The 19,782-nt window shown below is 40.5% G+C and overlaps 1 protein-coding gene across 11 annotated transcripts in view; it reads left to right on the top strand.

Moving 5' to 3' along the window:
• The window catches only part of Erc1 (ELKS/RAB6-interacting/CAST family member 1), a 351,181-nt gene that overhangs the window by 67,570 nt on the left and 263,829 nt on the right, over positions 1-19,782 (top strand). For 5 of the 11 annotated variants that reach the window (XM_050148588.1, XM_050148584.1, XM_050148592.1 and 2 more), the window contains 4 exons: positions 4,962-5,036; positions 12,572-12,727; positions 14,098-14,190; positions 18,300-18,467. In XM_050148588.1, the coding sequence (XP_050004545.1) occupies positions 4,962-5,036; positions 12,572-12,727; positions 14,098-14,190; positions 18,300-18,467 (492 nt within the window). The remainder of the gene's footprint in view (positions 1-4,961; positions 5,037-12,571; positions 12,728-14,097; positions 14,191-18,299; positions 18,468-19,782) is intronic. The other 6 variants (XM_050148589.1, XM_050148586.1, XM_050148596.1 and 3 more) reach the window with 2 other exon arrangements.

The raw sequence follows: 19,782 nt of genomic DNA, 5'->3' as shown, positions 1-19,782 counted from the left end.
CTCTCTCTCTCTCTCTCTCTCTCTCTCTCTCTCTCTCTCTCGTTTGTTTGTTTTTGACGGGTTTCTCTTTGTAGCCCTGGTTGTCCTGGCACTCACTCTGTGTAGACCAGGCTGGCCTCAAACAGAGATCCGCCTCTGCCTCCTGAGTACTGGGATTAAAGGTGTGAGCCACCATGCCCAGCTTCTTTGTCTTTTGAGAAAGCTTCTCACTGAACTGGACTTGCCTAGCTGGCTAGAATCATACGGATTCTGGGGGGTCTCACTTGGATCCTTATGCTCGCAGTAACACTGTACCACCTGAGCTGTCTCCAGTGCCCAAGTTGTAGATTATTTACATGATTTTCTTTTACATGCTTTTATATGTACATGTGTTTACAGTGAGGTTTAACATGAAGGCCCGAGATTAGAAATTTGCTGAGAGGCTTTCGGATAGCTCCTCTATAGGAAAGCTTTGTGCTTGTGAGTGAGCCAGCATGTAGTCTAGCCATTCCTTATTATACATGCAGAAGGATCTTTAAAATTCACATAGTTTTGTTTTTCTTTACTTTTCTTTGCCTACATGCTAGCAGCTAAAAATAAAATTATAATAGTTTACCACAGAATGGAGCATTTTGAAGTTACTTGTTTGGAATTAGGTAATGGGGAAGAGATTTCATTTAATTAGTTGAACATCTAACTTAATAAAATTTAATTGTGAAGTATTTCAAAGAAATTCAACTTAAGTATCGTGTAGGACAGAAGCACTAAGTAATAAATGTAAGTATAGATTTTAGCCTTTTATTATTATGTGAAAATTGTTTACAATTAGTGTAGTTCATTTTGTTTATAGAATCAAAAATCTTACACTTATTTGTTGAGCAAACATCATTAGAAGTCTCTACTGTGTACTCAATGAGCACCTTGTGTACAGCGTGGGGAACAGATTTATGGTGAACAAGCTATTGCTAGTGTGTTTGTTTTAATGTAGAGGCAAATTAATCTGAACTGAATAGATGAACTTAGTAGATTCTAAAAGTTGAAGACATAATATAGAAAGTGCAGTAAATCAGGGCTAGGGATGTAGCTCAGTGGAAGATTCATTGCTTTACATATGCAAGTCCCTGAGGTTAACTCCAGCACCTCAGAATAGTGGTATCAACAGTTATGCAGCTTAAAGAGTTGTGAGGTATGTTTTCTTCTCACCTGCACCTGAGTACAGAAAGGGAACTTTAATAGTCACCCAGAGCTCCCATGTAACATCACTGTCAGAGACTCTTCTCCTCTATAACAACGTGATCTTGATTTTTTTTGGTCACTCATTTTTTTTTTACTAAATTTACTATGCTTATATTACTAATATTAAAACATTATTACACTTATCTATGTTCTGCGGGGCTCTCTGACAGATGGTGAGTGTCGTAACTCAGCTCTCCCCCCAGGCCCTGGGGAGACGCACACCCACTGTCTGTCAAAGCAGGAATTCATTTAATGGTATCAGGCAGGGACTTATATAGGGTTGTGATGGGTGGAGAAGCCTGGGGTGGGCCAAGTATGACTGAAGTATAGTGACGATATGAGGTTTTATAGTCTCTCAAGAAAACACGTCATCTGAGCAGCCTTGACAAGTGTGATAGTTTGAATGTAATTGGCCTCCATAATCTCACAGGGGTGCACTATTAGGAGGTGTGGCTTTATTGGTGTGGCCATGGCCTTGTTGGAGGAAGTGTGCCACTGTGTGGGTAGGCTTTGAGGTTTGTATGCTTAGGATACTGCCCAGTGAGTCAGTCAACTTCCTGTTGCCTCTGAGGTATTCCTCCAGCACCGTGTTTGTCTGCCTGCCATGTTTCCCACCATCATGATAATGAACGGAACCTCTGAAAGTGTAAGTGAAGCCCTCAATTAAATGTTTTCCTTATAATAGTTGCCGTGATCGTGGTGTCTCTTCACTGTAATAGAAATCTAATGAAGTCAAGAGTGTGGGAGTGATTAGACTAACTTCTCAAAAAAAGCCCTGACTGTCTTGGAACTCACTCTGTAGATCAGGCTGGCCTTGAACTCAGAGATTTGCCTGCTTCAGCCTCCTGATTGCTGGGATTAAAGGCAGGTGCCACCACCGCTTACTGATCAACTTGGTTTTTAAAGAAGTTCTATTGAGAAGTGCAGTAAGGGAGGCAAAATGTAGGAAGTTGTTAATGAAAGGTGTGGCATGTGCACCTCTGCCCGGCTAGATTTTGGTATGTTTTGAAGGGACATCTAGGTAGATTTTCTGCCTTTGGCTTATGGGAGACTAGAAAGTGTGAATGTCCGCATGTGGTGCAGGTTTAGAATGCTGTTGGAGTCTAGTTTTGGGAACATAGCCTTTTGTCTTAGTTAGGGTTTCTATTGCTGGGAAGTGATACCATGGCAACACTTATAAAGGAAGACATTTGATTGGGACTGGTCCACAATTCATCATGGTGGGACATGGTGTGCAAGCATGCTGACATGGTGCTGAAAAGAGAGCCAAGTGTTCTACTTCCGAATATGAAGGCAGCAGAAAGAGTAAACCAGTGGATCGGGTGTGGGCATCTGAAACCTCAAAGCCCACTGCCAGGGACATGCTTCCTCCAACAAGGCTGTGCCTACTCCAGCAAGGCAACATTTCCTAGTAGTGCCATTCCCTGTGAGCCTATGGGGGCCATTTTCATTCAAACCACCACACTTTTGAAATTTTTGTTACCTATGTTGTGATTGTCTACTTGTATACTTAAAGTTAGTAGAAAGAGTAGTGTATATAATAAAGACTGAGTCTGTCTACCCCTAAGTGCTTGAGCCAGAGCTTTTTCAGGTTGTGGGGTTTTTTTTTTGGAGTTTGGAATATTTTCATAGACTTTAGCAGTTGGGCATTTCTAAACTAAAACTGAAACCACAAGTGCACTAAAAAAATTAGAGTATAGTGTGAAAAACTTTTTGGAAGGGTTTTTGTTCTGTAAGATTTTTTTTTAAAGATTTATTTGTTTATTATGTATAGTGTTCTTTCTGCATGTGTGTCTACAGACCAGAAGAGGGCACCAGATCTCATTACAGATGGTTGTGAGCCACCATGTGGTTGCTGGGAATTGAACTCAGGACCTTTGGAAGAGCAAGCAATGCTCTTAACTGCTGAGCCATCTCTCCAGCCCGTTCTGTAAGAATTTTAAGAGAAGTTAATCTATGAGCTTCCTCATCAGGCAACAGTGAGTAAGTTAGGTAAAGACATAATCAAAATCATGGTCATTTTCATTATTTTTAACCATTGTTCATATGGAGTATTGCACTCTGTCCTCCTATCTAGAGTTGTCTCAGGTTTATTAGTAATTATTGTCTGAGGTTGTCTAGAACTTCTGAGTGATTCTTGAAGACTGTTAATATTCTCCATCACTACCAACTTATTTGTTTATTTATTTAAAACCAGGCTGGTATCAAACTCACAGAGATCTGCCTGCCTCTGTTTCCCTTCATGACTTGTTCAGCCTGCTTTCTTATAGAATCCAGGAGCACCAGTCTGGTGTGGCCCCATCCAAATGGGGTGGGCCCTTCTACATCAATCACTTAAGAAAATGCCCTTACCAGTGGTTCTCAACCTGCAGGTACCAACCCCTTTTTGGAGGTTCATGACCCTTTCACAGGGGTTGCATATCAGATATTTATATTATGATTCATAACAGTAGCATTATTACAGTTATGAAATAGCAATGAAATAATTTTATAGTTGGGGTAGTCACAACATGAGGAACTGTGCTAAAGGGTTTCAGTGTTAGGTAGATTGAAAACCATTGCCCTTTAGGCTTCCCTACAGCCTGATCTAATGGAGGTATTTTCTCAGTTGAGGTTCTCTTATCTGCACTGACCCTGGCTTATGTCAAGTAGGCATAAAACTAGCCAGCACAACTGACCCCTTGTTAGCTTGACATTCAGACACACACACATCACTGTTCACCCCCAAGAGCACACATTAATAGAGATAGCACAATGTACATCATTTTACAAACTTAGGTTCTACAGCTGTAAAAATTCAAACACTTTAAAAGTTCAGTCTTTTCATAGTATCCAGTCTCTTTTAAAAAAGAATGCCAGAACTAAAGGCATGTGCCACCATGTCTGGCCTCATTCCTTCCTGTCTTAAACTCATTAAACACTGGATTAAAAAAGAAAGCTGTCATGACATTTTCTGATTTTGAGCTACTTAGAAACTTGTCTAAGAGACCTTTTCTTCTCCCCTGGAGTCGCACTGGAGGCATTCATCATAGGAAGCGAGGCACTTGGTGCTCTAGAGGTGGGTGCTGCAGTTAACAGATAACGTCATAGCTCTGTGCATAGCGGGCTGGTGGTGATGGCCGTTATTTCTTCTTTTTAAAAAGGGTCCTTTTCAGCACACACATTTAATCCCAGCACTTGGAGGCAGAGGCAGGTGAATCTCTGTGAGTTTGAGGCTAGCTTAGTTTCCAGAGTGAATTCCAGGACAACCAGAGCCATATAGAGACACCCTGTCTTGAAAAACTAAACAAACAAAAAGAGGGGTCTTTCCTAATCCCCCTTGAGATCATTTGCAGTTTTGGTTTCATGTCTTACTGATGTGTCAACCTAGTGATGTGTGGTAGTTTCTTGTATTGTAGCTGTTGGTATTATTATGACTAATTTTAAACAACTAGTTGTTCAGAACCAGGAATCCTCCGGAGTGTATGTTGAATCAGTTGGAATGCACTCTGGATTCCCTGATCCAGAGGTAAAGGTCTGTAACAAAGAAAGGGTCCACTTACCACAAATGTTAACTTAGTTATTTTTAACATCTCCCAAGAATACCAGAACTTGGGAGGCAAAGGCCGAGGATCTGGTGGATCTTTGAGTTCAAGGCCAGTCAGGAATACATCGTGAGCTCCAGGCCAGCCAGAGCTACAAAGTGAGACCAGAATATGGCATGAACATAGGAAGGCAGCCACTGACTCCCTTCTGCTTCTGTTTAGGAGATGCACCGGAGATTTGAGAATGCCCCTGATTCTGCCAAAACAAAAGCCTTGCAAACCGTCATTGAGATGAAGGTAAGTGAGAATCCCATGAAGAATCTTGGGGTCACCTTTCATTCTTAAATGGGGAGCCTCCTTGCATGGGTAGAGAGTTACGGTATAATACTTTGCTCAATTGGAAGATCGAGAGGAAGCTGTAAGTCTAATAAAAGAACACCTTAACAGGATTTTCAGTTTCTTTTCGGTTGTTGGACATAATTCAAATGAGACAAAAAGAGTTGTCTAGCATTTCTTTAAATCAAATGTCAGATTTCTTAGAGAAGAGAGGGGATTGTTAGGCAAGAAGAAGGAAACCTAGTCAGGAGGGAGGGTGATAAGAAGAGTAATGGGGTAAATACGATCAAATTATGTTCATACATGTACAGAATGGCACAATAAGGCTGGTCATTTTATGTAATTAACATATGCCAATGAAAAGAGGAATTACGGAAAGCAAACTTCTTGGCCTGCAGAGATAACTGTCAGTAAAATATTTGCTGGGTACCTGAGCTGGATCCCTAGAATCTATGTAGAAAAGCTGAGCTTGTAGGCACACGCTTATGACTTCAGCACTGGGGAGATAGCGGCAGGGAAGGAGCTCCCTGGGACTTGCCGGCTGACTAGCCTCGTCTACTTGGTAGGCTCCAGGCAAGTGAGACACTTTGTCTCATAAAACAGGGTGGATAGTGCTTAAGGAGCAATATTGGAGCTTGTCTTTTGGTCTGTACAGTCATACACAGGTATGTCACCCACATGAACATGCTTGCCCAATACATGCGCGCGCGCGCGCACACACACACACACAGAGAGAGAGAGAGAGAGAGAGAGAGAGAGAGAGAGAGAGAGAGAGAGAAAACTTAATGTTAGGATCCCATAATTCTCTTAAAGTTGATAAGCCAACTTTTTTGTTGTTGTTGTGTTGTTTTCTTTTGGAGACAGGGTTTCTCTGTGTAGCCTTGGCTGTCCTGAAACTAACTCCCTTTGTAGACCAGGCTGGCCTCTGCCTCCCAAGTGCTGGGATTAAAGGCATGTTCCACCACTGCCTGGTATACTTCCTTTATTTTTAGGAACAAAATTTGTCAAAACCTAAGTCTCAGTAATCACCATTTTCCAGTTGTGTCTTTAGTAAGAGCTGTGCTGTAAGAAGGAAGTATATAGCTCACCTTGCACCTTACAGCACCCTGCAGGTGCCGTTGCTAGGTATAGCCATTGTTCAGTATGCAGTATAAGTGCTCCATGCCTAATTCCACTTTTCATATATATATTTGATGCTGGATATTATTAATAGTAATGCATTTTAACTGCTTAAGGACATTCTTTAAGATTTTAGTTATTTATCCTTTTTCTTCATTGCCAGTTTATCCCCCTAAAGAATGTCGTGACTACTACTGTTACTGCCACTGTCCTGACTTGTGCTCAGGCACTGGTACCTTTGTCTGTTGTTTCTTATCAGTGCAATTGTCAACACATTGGACAGATCCAATGATAACTTTAAGATTATTGCAAAAATAGCTTTAGCCCTGTAGACTCTATGTCCAGAGGACCCCCGAATTGAAAAGATAGTATTTTGAAAAACTGTTTTAGACTAGCCATTAGAAATCTCTAGGAGTTTTAAGAGTTTGCTTTCTGAGTTAAACTCCTTTGATTTAAAAATCTAGCTACATCTTATCAGATATGTGACAAAAAGCAAGTTCCTAACCTCTCTATGGCTTTCTCAGATTTATAAAAAAAAAAGTCTGTTAATTCAGTGGTTAATTTGTTGTTCATTGGTTAAAACATGTAAAATGCTTTGGACAGGGCCTTGCACATAGCTAACGACTGATGTTAGGTGGTGTTGCTAGTATTTTTACTAGACACATGGTCTTCTGATTTCTTTGTTGTTGTGACAAGCTGGCTTAGGGTTCCATGGTATAGCTCACAGTTGCAGAAAAGTCAGAGGCAGAAACTTGAGACAACTGGACATATTGTATCTGTAGCCAAGAGCAGAGAGAAGTGAATGGTACTATTGCAGTCTGCTGGCTTGTTGTCTCCAGCTTTCTTTTATGTTGTACAGTTTAGGGCTCAATGCCTGAATTGGTGGCACCCAGGTTCAGGGTGAGTCACCCATCCCACCTCAATGCAATCCATACAGTCTCTGCACAGGCTGATCTGATCTAGATAATTCCTCATTGAGACTCTTTGCAGGTGATTCTTGGTTGTAGCCTGTTGCTATTTAAAATTAACCATCACATATGGTCCTCCTTTCCTTTTCTTGTGTCCTAGGCTGGTTTTGGACTTTGCCATCTTCCTTTATTATAGGCATGTGCTACCATATCTCTGCTTTATGTTCTTTCTTAGAAAAGCTCATTTTGTTCTACCTGCTTTCTTTAACTTCTTTATACTACATAAGAGGCTTGGTTTGTATTATAATCCACTTTTGTGTGTGTGTGTGTGTGTGTGTGTTCATGTGTTTTTGAGCTAAGGTCTCAGTTTAGCCTTGGCTGGTAACGATACAATTTGACTGACAATGATAAAACTTTGCTCATAGTATGTATATTTTCTTTTTCAGTAGGATAAGGAGTTACCAAACAAAATTTAAATTACTAGTTTTTGGGCTCTTCAACAAGCTTGACTATAATCTTATAAGGCCTTTGGAATGGTTTAATTTTGTGGCTTTCCCTTAGTCACACAACATAGTTCATTTGTGCATGTTATTTCTTGATTTCCTTTTGGTGTCTAAGGATAAAACACATTTTTACACATGGTTTTGTGTTGTTTGTTTGTTTTAAACTCTCCAGCTCACAGATCAGGAATATGTAATTTTGTTAATTGGCAGTGGTGGGCATATTTTAAGTTTTGCCAAGCTTGTATTGTAAAATGAGATTTTGTCAACAAGAAGGGTCAGGTGGATGCTATGTTGGTTATTTTTCTCACTGCTAGAACAACACACCTGGCAAAAGTAACTTTAAAAAGGATGGATTTATTTTGGATGTGGCTTGAGGGTAGAGTCCATGGGGTGAGATGAGGCCGTAGGAGTGGGAGGCATCTGATCAATTTGTGTTCACAGTTAGGATGCAGAGAGATGTGAGTGTTGCTGCCCCACTGGCTTTTTCCTTTTTTATTTTTATTTTTGTTTCCTCTATGGTCCTGAGAATAGTGGTTTTTAAATTTTTTTTTTTTTAAATACAGTCTTTTCTCTTTTTACATAGCTATTCCTGTTCCCACTCCCTCCCCTTCTCCTGTTTTACCCTCTCCCCCATCCCACCCCCCATCCACACCTCCGAAAGGGTAAGGCTTCCCATAGGGAGTCAAAAAGTCAGACATATCCTTTCAAGGCAGGCCAAGGCCCTCCCCCTATATCTAGTCTGAGCAAGGTATCCCTCCAAAGAGAACATGCTCCAAGATGCCAGTTCAAGCACTAGGGATAAATCCTGGTCCCACTGCCAATGGCCACACAGACTGCCCAAGCCTCACAACTTTCCCCCACATTTTGTGGGGCTTTTGGTCCTATACAGGTCTCCCCTCCCTCCCGCTATTTGTTCAGAGTCAGTGGGCTCTCACTAACTCAGGTCAGCTTTTTCTGTGGGTATCACAACTCAGACCCAGATAGACAAACCTGGTATGTACTCACTCATAAGTGGATATTAGACCTAAAGCAAAGAATAACCAGCTTATATATAGTCCATGATTCCAGAGAAGCTAGGTAACAAGGAGAACCCTAAGAGAGACATACGGGGATTCCCCGGGAGGGGAAACAGACAAAATCTCCTGAGAAAATTGGGAGTGTGTGGGTAGAGAAGGGAGGGTGGAAGGGGAAGGGGAGAAGAGGAGAGGGAGGAAGAGAACATGAGGGTACAGGATACTCAAGAAAGGGTTAGGACAGAGAGGGAGAGAAAGGAAAGAGATGTCTTTATTGAGGGAACCATTAAGGGGCTAGTGAGAAACATGGCACTAGGGAAATTCCCAGGAATCCACAAGGATGACCCCAGCTAAGACTGTAAGCAACAGTGGAGAGGATGCCTGAACTGGCCTTCCCCTGTGGTCAGACTGATGACCACCTTAATTGTCATCATAGAACCTTCATCCAGCGACTGATGGAAGCAGATCAGAGATCCACAGCGAAGCCCTGGACCGAGCTTCTGGAGACCAGTCCAAGAGAGGGAATGTAGTAATAAGTGCGGCGGGGCTGCATCCCCAGCACCCCGGCCGCCTGGCTAGCTTATGCCCAAAATAACAACACACAAACTGTATTCATTTAAACACTGCTTGGCCCATTTCTATCTAGCCTCTTCTAGGCTAATTCTAACATATTAATTTAGCCCATTTCTTATCATCTATGTAGCACCGCTAGCTGCGCTTACCGGGAAGATTCTAGCCTACGTCCATCCTGGGTCGGAGCTTCATCGCGTATGCCTAAGAGAGCGAAGCAGGGCCTCTGCTCCAGAGAGCAGAGCTGTCGAGTCTGAGCTCACTTCCTCTTCCTCCCAGCATCCTGTTCTGTTTACTCCTCCCACCTATGTTTTAACCTATCAGGGCCAAGGAGTTTCTTTATTGCTTAACCAATGAAATCAACAGATTGATATATGACACTCCCACATCAAGGGAAGAGTGATAATATGAGCAGAGGGGCTTTCTCCTTTTCATTTAGTTCTGGACTCTTGCTCATGTGATGGTGCCATTCTCCCATCTTAAACACTTACGTGCATATACACACCCTAAGAGGCCCCAGGAGTGTATCTTTCAGGTGGTTGGAAGCTGGTCTCTTGTGTTGCAAAATGAGATAGTTCAGGGTAATTAGATCGTTCAGGAAAGCCCAGCTTTGCTTGGGGAAATGAGCCAACCTTTGGAATTGGAGATGTGGGGAATTTCTCAAGGAGATCTCAGAATGCCCATTAGGAGTGGTTGACAGTGATGGGGAGTCAGGGCTTGGGAAGTAGAGTGGGAGAGTGAAAGGGAACTTAATTATCTGCTTATTTCAGTTGATTAGGAGAGATATTCTCACATAAACCAGGCTTGGTACCACTGGAGTTTATGCTGGACCTAGTTACACTAACAAGGACTAGTTGTCTAACCTGATTTCAAAGAGTAAACTGATAGCTCTTTCCTCAGATAATTCATGCTTGCCGTGAGGTTTCACAGCCACAGTAATGTCTTTTCTAGAAAGAAGTTTTCTGTTCTTGCTGTACGTTTGGTAGTGAATTGATTTTGTCCTATGTCACTGTTATGGTTGGGTAAGGTCCTTGTGGAACTGCGTAGGTGGTCTGCTGAGGACGCACAGAGCTAGGGCTGTTACTCTGGGCCCATTGTCTTGTGTGGATCACAGCTGTGCTAAAGCTACACTCCCTTTTCTTTCCCCATCTTTTCATTACCTCTTGCTGCTCCTAGGTGTGGGCATGGCAAAACTTATTTTGATTCCTAGCTATTTGTGCTTATCTGGTGTTTTAGTCATTTTAAAGAGACCATGTCCTGATACGTGAAGAAAATTTTATGTTAATTTTAAAAGTGAATTTCTACAATTTATGTCAATCTGTTTCTACAATTTATGTTAATATGTTTTTGCAATTTTTGTGTTAATCTTAAAAGTGAATTTCTATAATTGAAGTGTAGGCTATGAGCAAGGCAAGGGTACCTCTTTCCCCCTTAGCTCCCCAAACCTGAAAACTGCTGGTTAAAATTGTCTCACAACAGATCTTTAAGTTCTGTCTTTCTGTTCTAGGAATTATGATAGCCAATACAGCCAACCCAGACATCTTTGATATAAAGTAAAAAGGAAGTCAGTTTCAGAATTCCAACCCAGAATGTTCTCTCTAAAGCTCCAAGTAAAATGAAGCCATAAATTCTTTAAATCTTTTATTTCTTAGGTAAATAAACATGTTCAGTTACAGATATAAAATTATTTTCACATAGCCATTTTGCTGTGATTGATACTTGTGTTGAGGATAAGTTATATGTTTCCACAAACAAATCAAGAAATTGAGTATAGAAACATGTAGAACTAGAAGGTGATATTTGTGATAGTGGTTTACAAGAACAGTGATTTATTATTTAATATAACTATTTTTGAGATGGGAGTTATCTTACTATGTTGCCTAGGTTGTCCCTAAACTCCTGGTCTCCAGTAATCCTCTTGCTGCCTTGTTCTAAATACCCAGAACTATACTCATGTGTCATGGAAATTAGTGATTTTTAAAACATAAGTAGATATTTCAAATGTATACCAGAAGTACAGTGAATAAGAGTTCTAATGTACAAAAAGTAACTGTTAATATATAAATATTCACTCTTGATTTTTTTCTTCAATTGGAATGCTAGATAATTATTATGGTATATCTTATTATGAATTTTATTGTACAATTCTTTCAAGCTTTTTTCTTTTCTCTTAGTGGCAGAAACACGTCCCCCACCCAGAGGTCACTAAATAAAGTAGTAAAATATTACAATAGAAAAGGTTTTATGGTCAGTTTTACAGTTTTTGAAATTTGTTGATTATAAAAGTGCAGAGAACCTTTAACCATTTTCTGTTGTTTCTGCCCGTTTGGTCAATTCTGTCTGCTTGAGTTGAAAGTGTCTGTAACTGGAGGGAGGAAGAGGAGCAGCCATGCTGTGGGGATGTGTCCTCCTTGTTCCACACGCTGCAGCAGCAGGTTTTCAGAGACCCAGTCTGTTGAAATAAGTGCGGCGGGGCTGCATCCCCAGCACCCCGGCCGCCTGCTAGCTCATGCCCGAAATAACAACACACAAATTGTATTCTTTTAAATACTGCTTGCCCATTATATCTAGCCTCTTCTCGGCTAACTCTCGCCACCTGGACTAGCCCATTTCTAATAATGTGTGTAAGCACCCCAAGGTGCGCTTACCGAGAAGATTCTAGCCTACGTCCATCCTGAGTCGGAGCTTCATTGCATGTGTCTCTGAGAGCAGAGCTATCTTGCGTCTGTCTGAGGAGTCTTACCTCACTTCCTCTTCCTCCTGTTTACTCCTCCCACCTATGTTTTAACCTATCAGGGCAAGCAGTTTATTTAATTAACCAGTGAAATCAACAGATTGATATATGACACTCCCACATCACCAGTCATTCAACTACTTTTAATCTTTTTGTAAATAGTTTAACACTTAACTGTTGTAGGATATTTTACTCTTGTTTTTTTGAGAGGCCCACCACCCAGCTCCCAAATAAATCACACACAGATGTTAATGCCTGGCCTTAACTTGGCTTGTTTCTTGCTAGCTTTTCTTATCTTAAATTATCCCCATTACCTTTTGCCTTTGAAAGGGCTTTTATCTTTCTGTATTTTTGTATACCTTTCTTCTTTCTCAGTGGCTTGCTTTGTAGCTGTGTGACTGGCCCCTGATGTCCTCCTCTCCTAGTTCTCTCTCCTCCCAGATTTCTCCTTGTATTTATGATCTCTGCTTGTTAGCCCCGCCTATCCTTGCTCCCTACTTGCTATTGGCTGTTCATCTCTTTGTTAGAACCGTCAGGTGTTTTAGACAGACACAGTAACACTGCTTCACAGAGTTAAACAAATGCAGTGTAAACAAAAGTGACACCTGAAAATAATATTCCCCAACACTTAACTCTTCCATGTTCCTAGGATTCAAAAATTTCTTCCATGGAGCGTGGACTCCGAGACCTGGAAGAGGAAATTCAGATGCTGAAATCAAATGGGGCTTTGAGCACTGAAGAGCGAGAGGAGGAAATGAAACAGATGGAGGTGTATAGGAGCCACTCTAAATTCATGAAGAATAAGGTATGGAATGGATACTTCAGTTCCTGGAAGCTTTAAAATTTATGCATACTTGTCCATGTTAGTGATTGCAAAGATCTACTTTATGCTTTATTAGATTTTAGAGGAGTGTTCCCCCACCCCCACTTAGAAACTTCCCAGAGTTAAGGTCAGAATGACTGGTATCATTTAGTTATTGTAGGCTTTTATTTAAATAAGAATCGTTTGATGTGACTAAGGACATGTTATCGTTTAACTTTTTGTTTCTGTAAGTCCTTCTGAAATGATTTGATGGAACTTTGTTCAACTGCATTGTTCTTACGGTGTGAGAGCTCATTCTCTACCCCTTCTTGGGAAATAGTTTAAATCAAATCCCTGAAAGTTGTTCCCCCCCCCCCCAAAACAAGTTAAATGTTTCCCCTTTAAACAAGTCCCAAGATGGAAGGCCTTTGCTTTCTCAGTTAGGGGAGTTCATTTGCTCCCAGGTTTGCTGCTTCCTATGTGCTCTCAGGCGTGTGTGCAGTAGGGCAGTCAGTACTGAGGCCTATCAGTGTGGTTTAAAATCAGATCCAAAAGTCATTTATGTTGATTCTATAAACTATTTAAATAAAATTGAAGAATTTAATTTATTGGGATATCAATTTTATTGTGCTTCAATTAAAAATAATTATTGTCAAAGTTTGGACATGGTGGCATATGCCTGCAGTCCCAGCACTTGGTAGACAGAGACAGCTGGAGTGCTGCATCTTAGAGGCCAGCCTGGTCTACATAGTGAGTTCCAGGCTAGCCAGGGCTACACAGTGAGGCCCTGTCTCAAAACAAACAAATATGCAAATAAATAATTTTAACAATGAAAATTTAGCTAGAAAAATCTTAACTCACTGCATTTCCCAAATGTATAGAGCAGCTGTATTCTTCAGTTTCTCACAATTGAAAACTGAAACATTCTCCAAATTTGACTGTCAAGAAATACAGGTGTGACTCCCTATCCTGTTTAGGCTTTTTGTTGTGTATCTGGCATGTGTCTTTAGAATTTTCCTCTATTGCTAAAGAGTCTGTTATTGATGATTTATGCCAATTATGTGCTAATTTTAATGCTAAAAATTGATGTGCTCAACTTTTTGTTAGCTTGGATTTTCTCCATGATTTTAAGGACAAAATATACCATATTAAAATCTATATTATACTTCCTTTTTGCTGACCAGCACATTCTAGTTCATTTGAAAAAAGTTTGAAATAGAAACAGTATATGCCTTTGAAAATTGAGTTAGTGGAAAATATTCAATTATTTTACGTAAGTTATTATTATTTCAGAGGTCACTGTGGCTCAAAATCAGATAATTTGAAGTCCTAAGTTGGCACATGAGTGAAAAACAATAACAATGTCGTGACAGGTAGAACAACTGAAGGAGGAACTAAGTTCGAAAGAGGCTCAAGGGGAGGAGCTGAAAAAGAGAGCGGCTGGTCTTCAGTCTGAGGTCTTTGCAGTAAGATTTACCTCTCTGTGTGCAGTGATCCCACAGTGGGACCCTGCTGGCTCTGGCTTCTGGGTGGCTTACACTTTCATTCTCTCTATGGATGGCAGCTCTGCCCATTCTTAGCACTAACCAGCCTGCTCTGCTCTTTTGACTGACCTTTGTTCACAGTTTGACCCATATGTCACTTGTGCACACTGAGTCCACATGGATTCTGGGAGCCCTACACCTGGTTCTTTATTGTTTTGCTGTTCTGTGGATGGTATCTCAAAACTCCCATTCCTCATTCCCTTGTTGAGTAGATGTACGCTGATTTATATGAATGGTCTTTCCCTCCATTCTTTTAGGTACAGGAATATGCAGACATCTCTAGGCCTATCGCCTACAACTTACCTCCATTTGAAATTCTTGAGAAAAGTACTTTAACTACATGGAGACATTAAGTTCTCATTAGGAGATTTTGCAGCAAATGTTATTTTCTTTAGGACAGATGTATAGAGAGTAGCTATTTAAATTTACCTGGGAGTTTAGAATTAGTGTGATTTTTTTAAAAAACTGCATTTCAAACCATTCTAATAGATAATAATAAAATAACCATGACCTGTATACTTACTAGAAGCGTCTGGGGTGATCAGCACCAATTTACAGAGGAGAAAGCTCAGGTAACAGACAATACCCAGTGAACCACAGGTCATAAGGGGTAGGGTTTGATTGACACCAGCTATCCCGTTTTAGAGTTTACTTGTAATTTCTTCACTATTTTGTTTGTATTGTTCATACACAGCTTCTTCAAAGTGTCAAAGATGAGTGGAAAAATTACCCTTGGGAAGAATTGTGGACTAAGACTCAAATGCAGTATTAAAAATAAATTTTGATAATTTGATATGCTGCTTCCTATTTATGGCTACTTTGTATTGTAGGTTAAAAAGTAAAATACTATGTTTGGAAAAGATCTAATTTGGATTATTGTATTAACTATATGTTATCTGGAGGAGGAATTGGTATATAACTTCCTTTTTTTCTTAGCGACTATTTTTCATTTATGTGTATCAGACAGCAGGCCAAGTATATTATTTTATTGAATTCCTAAGCAGTATGAGGCTTTGGTATAATTTCTCCATTGCCAGTTAGGAAGCCAAGATGTAGAGAAGAATAACATTACTGATCTCTTCAGCAACTAACTGCTATCATGTGCTCCTCACTTAGTTTTCTCTCCTGGGCGTTCCAGAAGGAAGATTTGTACTTCTAAATTTTTCTTTTGTTTAAAATGTTTTCTTCTTTTTCTCAGTCTCTAAGGGTCTGTATAGCAGCATGTAAAGCTCGTTAAGTAGTGCACACAGTAAGGAAACAGCAGTCCTGTGCAGAACTGAAATCTCTCTCCGTATGTATGTGTGCATTTTAGAATTTTGAGAAAGACCTTATTATGTAGGCTAGTCATCAAACCTCTGATTCTGCCTCAGCCTCCTTAGCATTGAGGATTTTGGGTGTGTACCTCCATGCCTGGCTTCTGTTTATTTTTAACTTGTGTTTAGAAATATCCAGAGATTTAGATACCTTTGAACTGTAGTTCTTTCCTGAGAAAGTAGTAACACTTTGAATATTCTGGGCATTTATTTATAGAATAAATACATTTTTAGTTCAATCTATATATTACAGATGGAATAATGCTAATATATATTTTTGTTGTTGGTAAAGGGATAGCATGAGTATCCTTATGTATTTGCTTATCTGTAAATAGTTTTCATGTGTATAGAAAAATGCTTGCCTTATTGAAAGAGAAGACTAAATTATTTTTAGTGCTTCTTAAAGGTATAATTGGTTTTTCCCTCCCTCCCTCCCTCCCTCCCTCCCTCCCTCCCTCCCTCCTTTCCTCCCTCCCTTTTTTCCTCCCTCTCTTCCTATCTTGTTGTTTTCCTGGGGAGATCAAATGTAGGGTCTTGTACATGCTAGGAAACAACTCTTTTGTTGTGGTATGTTCCCAAATTAAAAGTCTGATTTTAAGGTAAACGCTATTTCTTCCTGTGAAATTTCTTAAAAAGCTTTCTCTTGTTACCTAAGTTTGGTGTAGTAAAATACTTTAGAGATGCTCAGTTTTCTAAAACTCCAGAACTTAGCTTCATCTGCCATGAAAATTTCTGATGTACCGTATATCTGCCAGTAGTTAATCTGTCATGTACTTATTTTCTGGACGGTAGACCTAATAATTATAAACTCAGAAAATGTCATAAGACAGCTTTCTTTTTTAATCTTTATTTAAAGTTTCAAAATAGGAAAGAAGGTGGCTGGGCATGGTAGTGCACATCTTTAACCTCAGCACTTGGGAGGCAGAAGCAGATGGATCTCTGAGTTTGAGGCCAGCCTGGTCTGTATAGTGAGTTTTAGACAACCAGGGCTACACAGAGAAACCCTGTCTTAGGAACAAGGCTGGCTAAGAAGGCTGAGTGAATAAGAACACTTGCTGTGTCAGCATGGTGTTTCAGTCTCCAGAAGTCATGTCAGACGCCAGGTGTGGTTGCCTGTCTGTGTCCTAATGCTACAGGGACATGAAGACAGGAGGATTTCTGGAGTTGGTTAGCTTCAGCTTCAGTGAGAGAACCAATCTCAAGGGAGCAAGGCAGAAGTTGACAGATGGATATCCAGCATTGGCTTCTGTATGTGTACACGCAAATATAACACTGTACACATTTACTGTCCTCATTGGCTGTTGACCTGTAATCCTAACATTTAGGAGATAGAGACAGTAAGATCAGGAGTTCAAGACCAGCCTTGGTCTGGTCTGGTGCACACAAGACTGACTGATTCTCTCTCTCTCTCTCTCTCTCTCTCTCTCTCTCTCTCTCTCTCTCTCTCTCTCTCTCTCTCTCTCACACACACACACACACACAAATGCTTAGGAACAATACAGATATAAGGAAGTTGTTTAAAAGGAAATATTTGTTGGTATTAAGAGAGTTTTGTAGAGCCAGATTGTGGTGGTGCACACCTTTAATCCCAGCACTCATGAGGCGCACAGGCAGGCAGATCTCTGTGAGTCGAGGCCTGCCAGGTCTATAGAACAAGTTCAGAACAGCCAAGGCTACACAGAGAAACCCTATCTTGAAAAACCAAAAAAGAAAAAGAAAAGCTTTGTTAAGAGTGCATTGTTCTGTTTATGACTGGCCTGTTCAGATGCCACATTTATGTCTATGATGTGGATGTAGGTAATAAACAGTTGACTTTTTTTTTTTTTTTTAAAGAAAACATCTCTCTGATGCCCTAACACTGAAACCAGCCTGGTTTTGTCCTGTTTTCATGATACAGGGTCTCACTGTACTGTTGGCATGCTTAGAACTCACAGAGATCAAACAGCTTCTGCCTGTTCTGCATGGTATAAAAGTTTACACTACCTCATCTAGCCTAGCTTTTTAAGATAAAGTATAAAACTTTTGTTTGAGAAAGAAAACTAAAGAAGCATACCACTAGGATTTGAATTTACTTTCAGCAGAAATAGGAAGTTACTTTCCCCTCATGTTTTACGTTCACACTAGTCCTGCCTGTGACTCATTGTTTTCTGACCAAATGAAGTGGCATTTAGGTGATGAGCTCTGTCTGGTCGGGTTGAACTGCAATTTCTTTCTCCATCTTTCCCCGAAGGCAGTGGTTCTCATCCGGGTCACGACCATCGGAAGCTACAACACTGCTCAGTAACAAAATTACAGTTGTGAATTAGCAATGAAAATAACTTTATGGTTGGGGTCACCACAACATGAGGAACTGTATTAAAGGGTCTCAGTGTTAGGAAGGTTGGGAACAACTGGCCTAAGGCATTTCAGAAACTATTTAAAGACAATAAATGAAGATTAGAAATTTCTGTGTTTGAATAAGCTTAGTTTTTGGTAGGGAGCATCGGTATTAGATGGTGTAAAAGATTAGTATGTCCAGTCTTATTTATTTACTATTTGATGAGCCTAGAGCTCGGGGTTGCTAGACAAGTGCTTTACCACTAAAGCACACCCCACACCTATCATCAAGTCAGTGTTGTATTTACTTTCCTATCTTGTGTCGTAAATCTGCCAGAGGTCCAGTTGTGCGGTAGCTGTGTGATTTCTTTCTTCCTTACAGTGTTGTGTTTTCTTTTCCAGATTGGCCAGGTGAAACAAGAGTTGTCCAGAAAGGACACTGAACTGCTAGCCTTACAAACCAAGCTAGAAACTCTCACGAACCAGTTCTCAGATAGTAAGCAACACATCGAGGTGCTAAAGGAGTCCCTCACTGCTAAGGAACAAAGGGCTGCCATCCTGCAGACTGAGGTAAAGGGTTTTTGTGATTTGTGTGGAATCCAGCCCATTCCTAGTTTCATCTTGTTATATATTTCTTATGTTTAGAGTCAAGTAATCATTTATTGTGCTGAAATAACCATTTTGTTTCTGTTGTTAGATCTAATTAAAACAGGTGCTATTATTTTACATTTTTTATTATTAGGATTTATACCATATCTGTACTTTAAACTGCATTTTGAATTATTAAATGATATTTATAAAAATATATCTATCTGATTCATTTAAATTGAAAAGCATTGATTCTTTTTGTCGGAGGTTTATTTCATCTTACAGCTCTTAGGTCACAGTCCATCCCTGAGGGAGGTGGGCAGGAGCTCAAGGCAGGAGCTGATTCAGAGGCCATGGAAGAGCTCTGCCTATTGGGTTGCTCCTCAGCCTGAGTCCTTTTTTTTTTTAAACTTTCTTTTTTATTTATTGTTGTGTCTTTCACATTATATATCTTCATCCCAATTCATTTCTCTGTCACTTCACATCTGCCCCCCGCTGTTGTATCCTTCCTGCTTACTCCCAAATAAGATGAAATTTAAGAGAACAAAAAGAAGGAAAAAAAGAAAAACCAGTTTCATCATGGAAGCTGCAGTGTGACCCAGTGAGTCACTCAGTAAACCTTTTGTCCATATATCTTTACTTGAAAGTGTTCATTGCAAAGAGTCTTTGGTCTGGTTCAAGGTCTCTGGTTTCTGCTATGCTATCGATCCTGCGCTTAGGCCTTCACTGGAACTTCTCTTGGATATCCTGTTGTTGTCCAGTGTTGTGGAGATCCTGCAGCTTAGGATCTGCAGAACTGGTCCCTTTATGTGCTCCAGCAGCTCACAGATGGGGGGGATGTTGGAGTGACCTGGGTAGTTGCAGGGTTGGTCAGCCCACCAGCTCTCCTTATCCTCACCACCAGGGTGAACTCTTCCTGCATTACCCTGGCGAGTTCACAGGACCAGTTCTCCCGCTCGTCCTCAGGGCAGTTCTCCCACACCTACAAGCACAGGGCCAGAGAAGCATTCATTTTTACCCAATTATGTATGGCGGTGATCTTGGTTAGTTTGGATTACATGTAAAGTGATGTACACATTTACTTATGTGTGTATTTATTTGTGTGCATGTGTTTCCCCAAGTAACTTTCTTTGTGTGTGCATGTGCATGCATTCAAGTGCAGAGGTCAGAAGACAACTCTTGGGAGTTGGTTCTCTCCTGCCACCTTGTGGAATCTAAGAATCTAAGTCATCAAATGTTCATGCTAACACTTCCCTGTGAGCCATCTTGCCAGGCCTGATGGCATAATTTTTTGGGC

This window comes from Alexandromys fortis, unplaced genomic scaffold (genome assembly GCF_014885135.2).
Source record: "Alexandromys fortis isolate MF-2015 unplaced genomic scaffold, M_Fortis_MF-2015_v1.1 scaffold_59, whole genome shotgun sequence".
NCBI lineage: Eukaryota > Metazoa > Chordata > Mammalia > Rodentia > Cricetidae > Alexandromys > Alexandromys fortis.
This window is presented reverse-complemented; position numbering and strand designations above follow the sequence as displayed.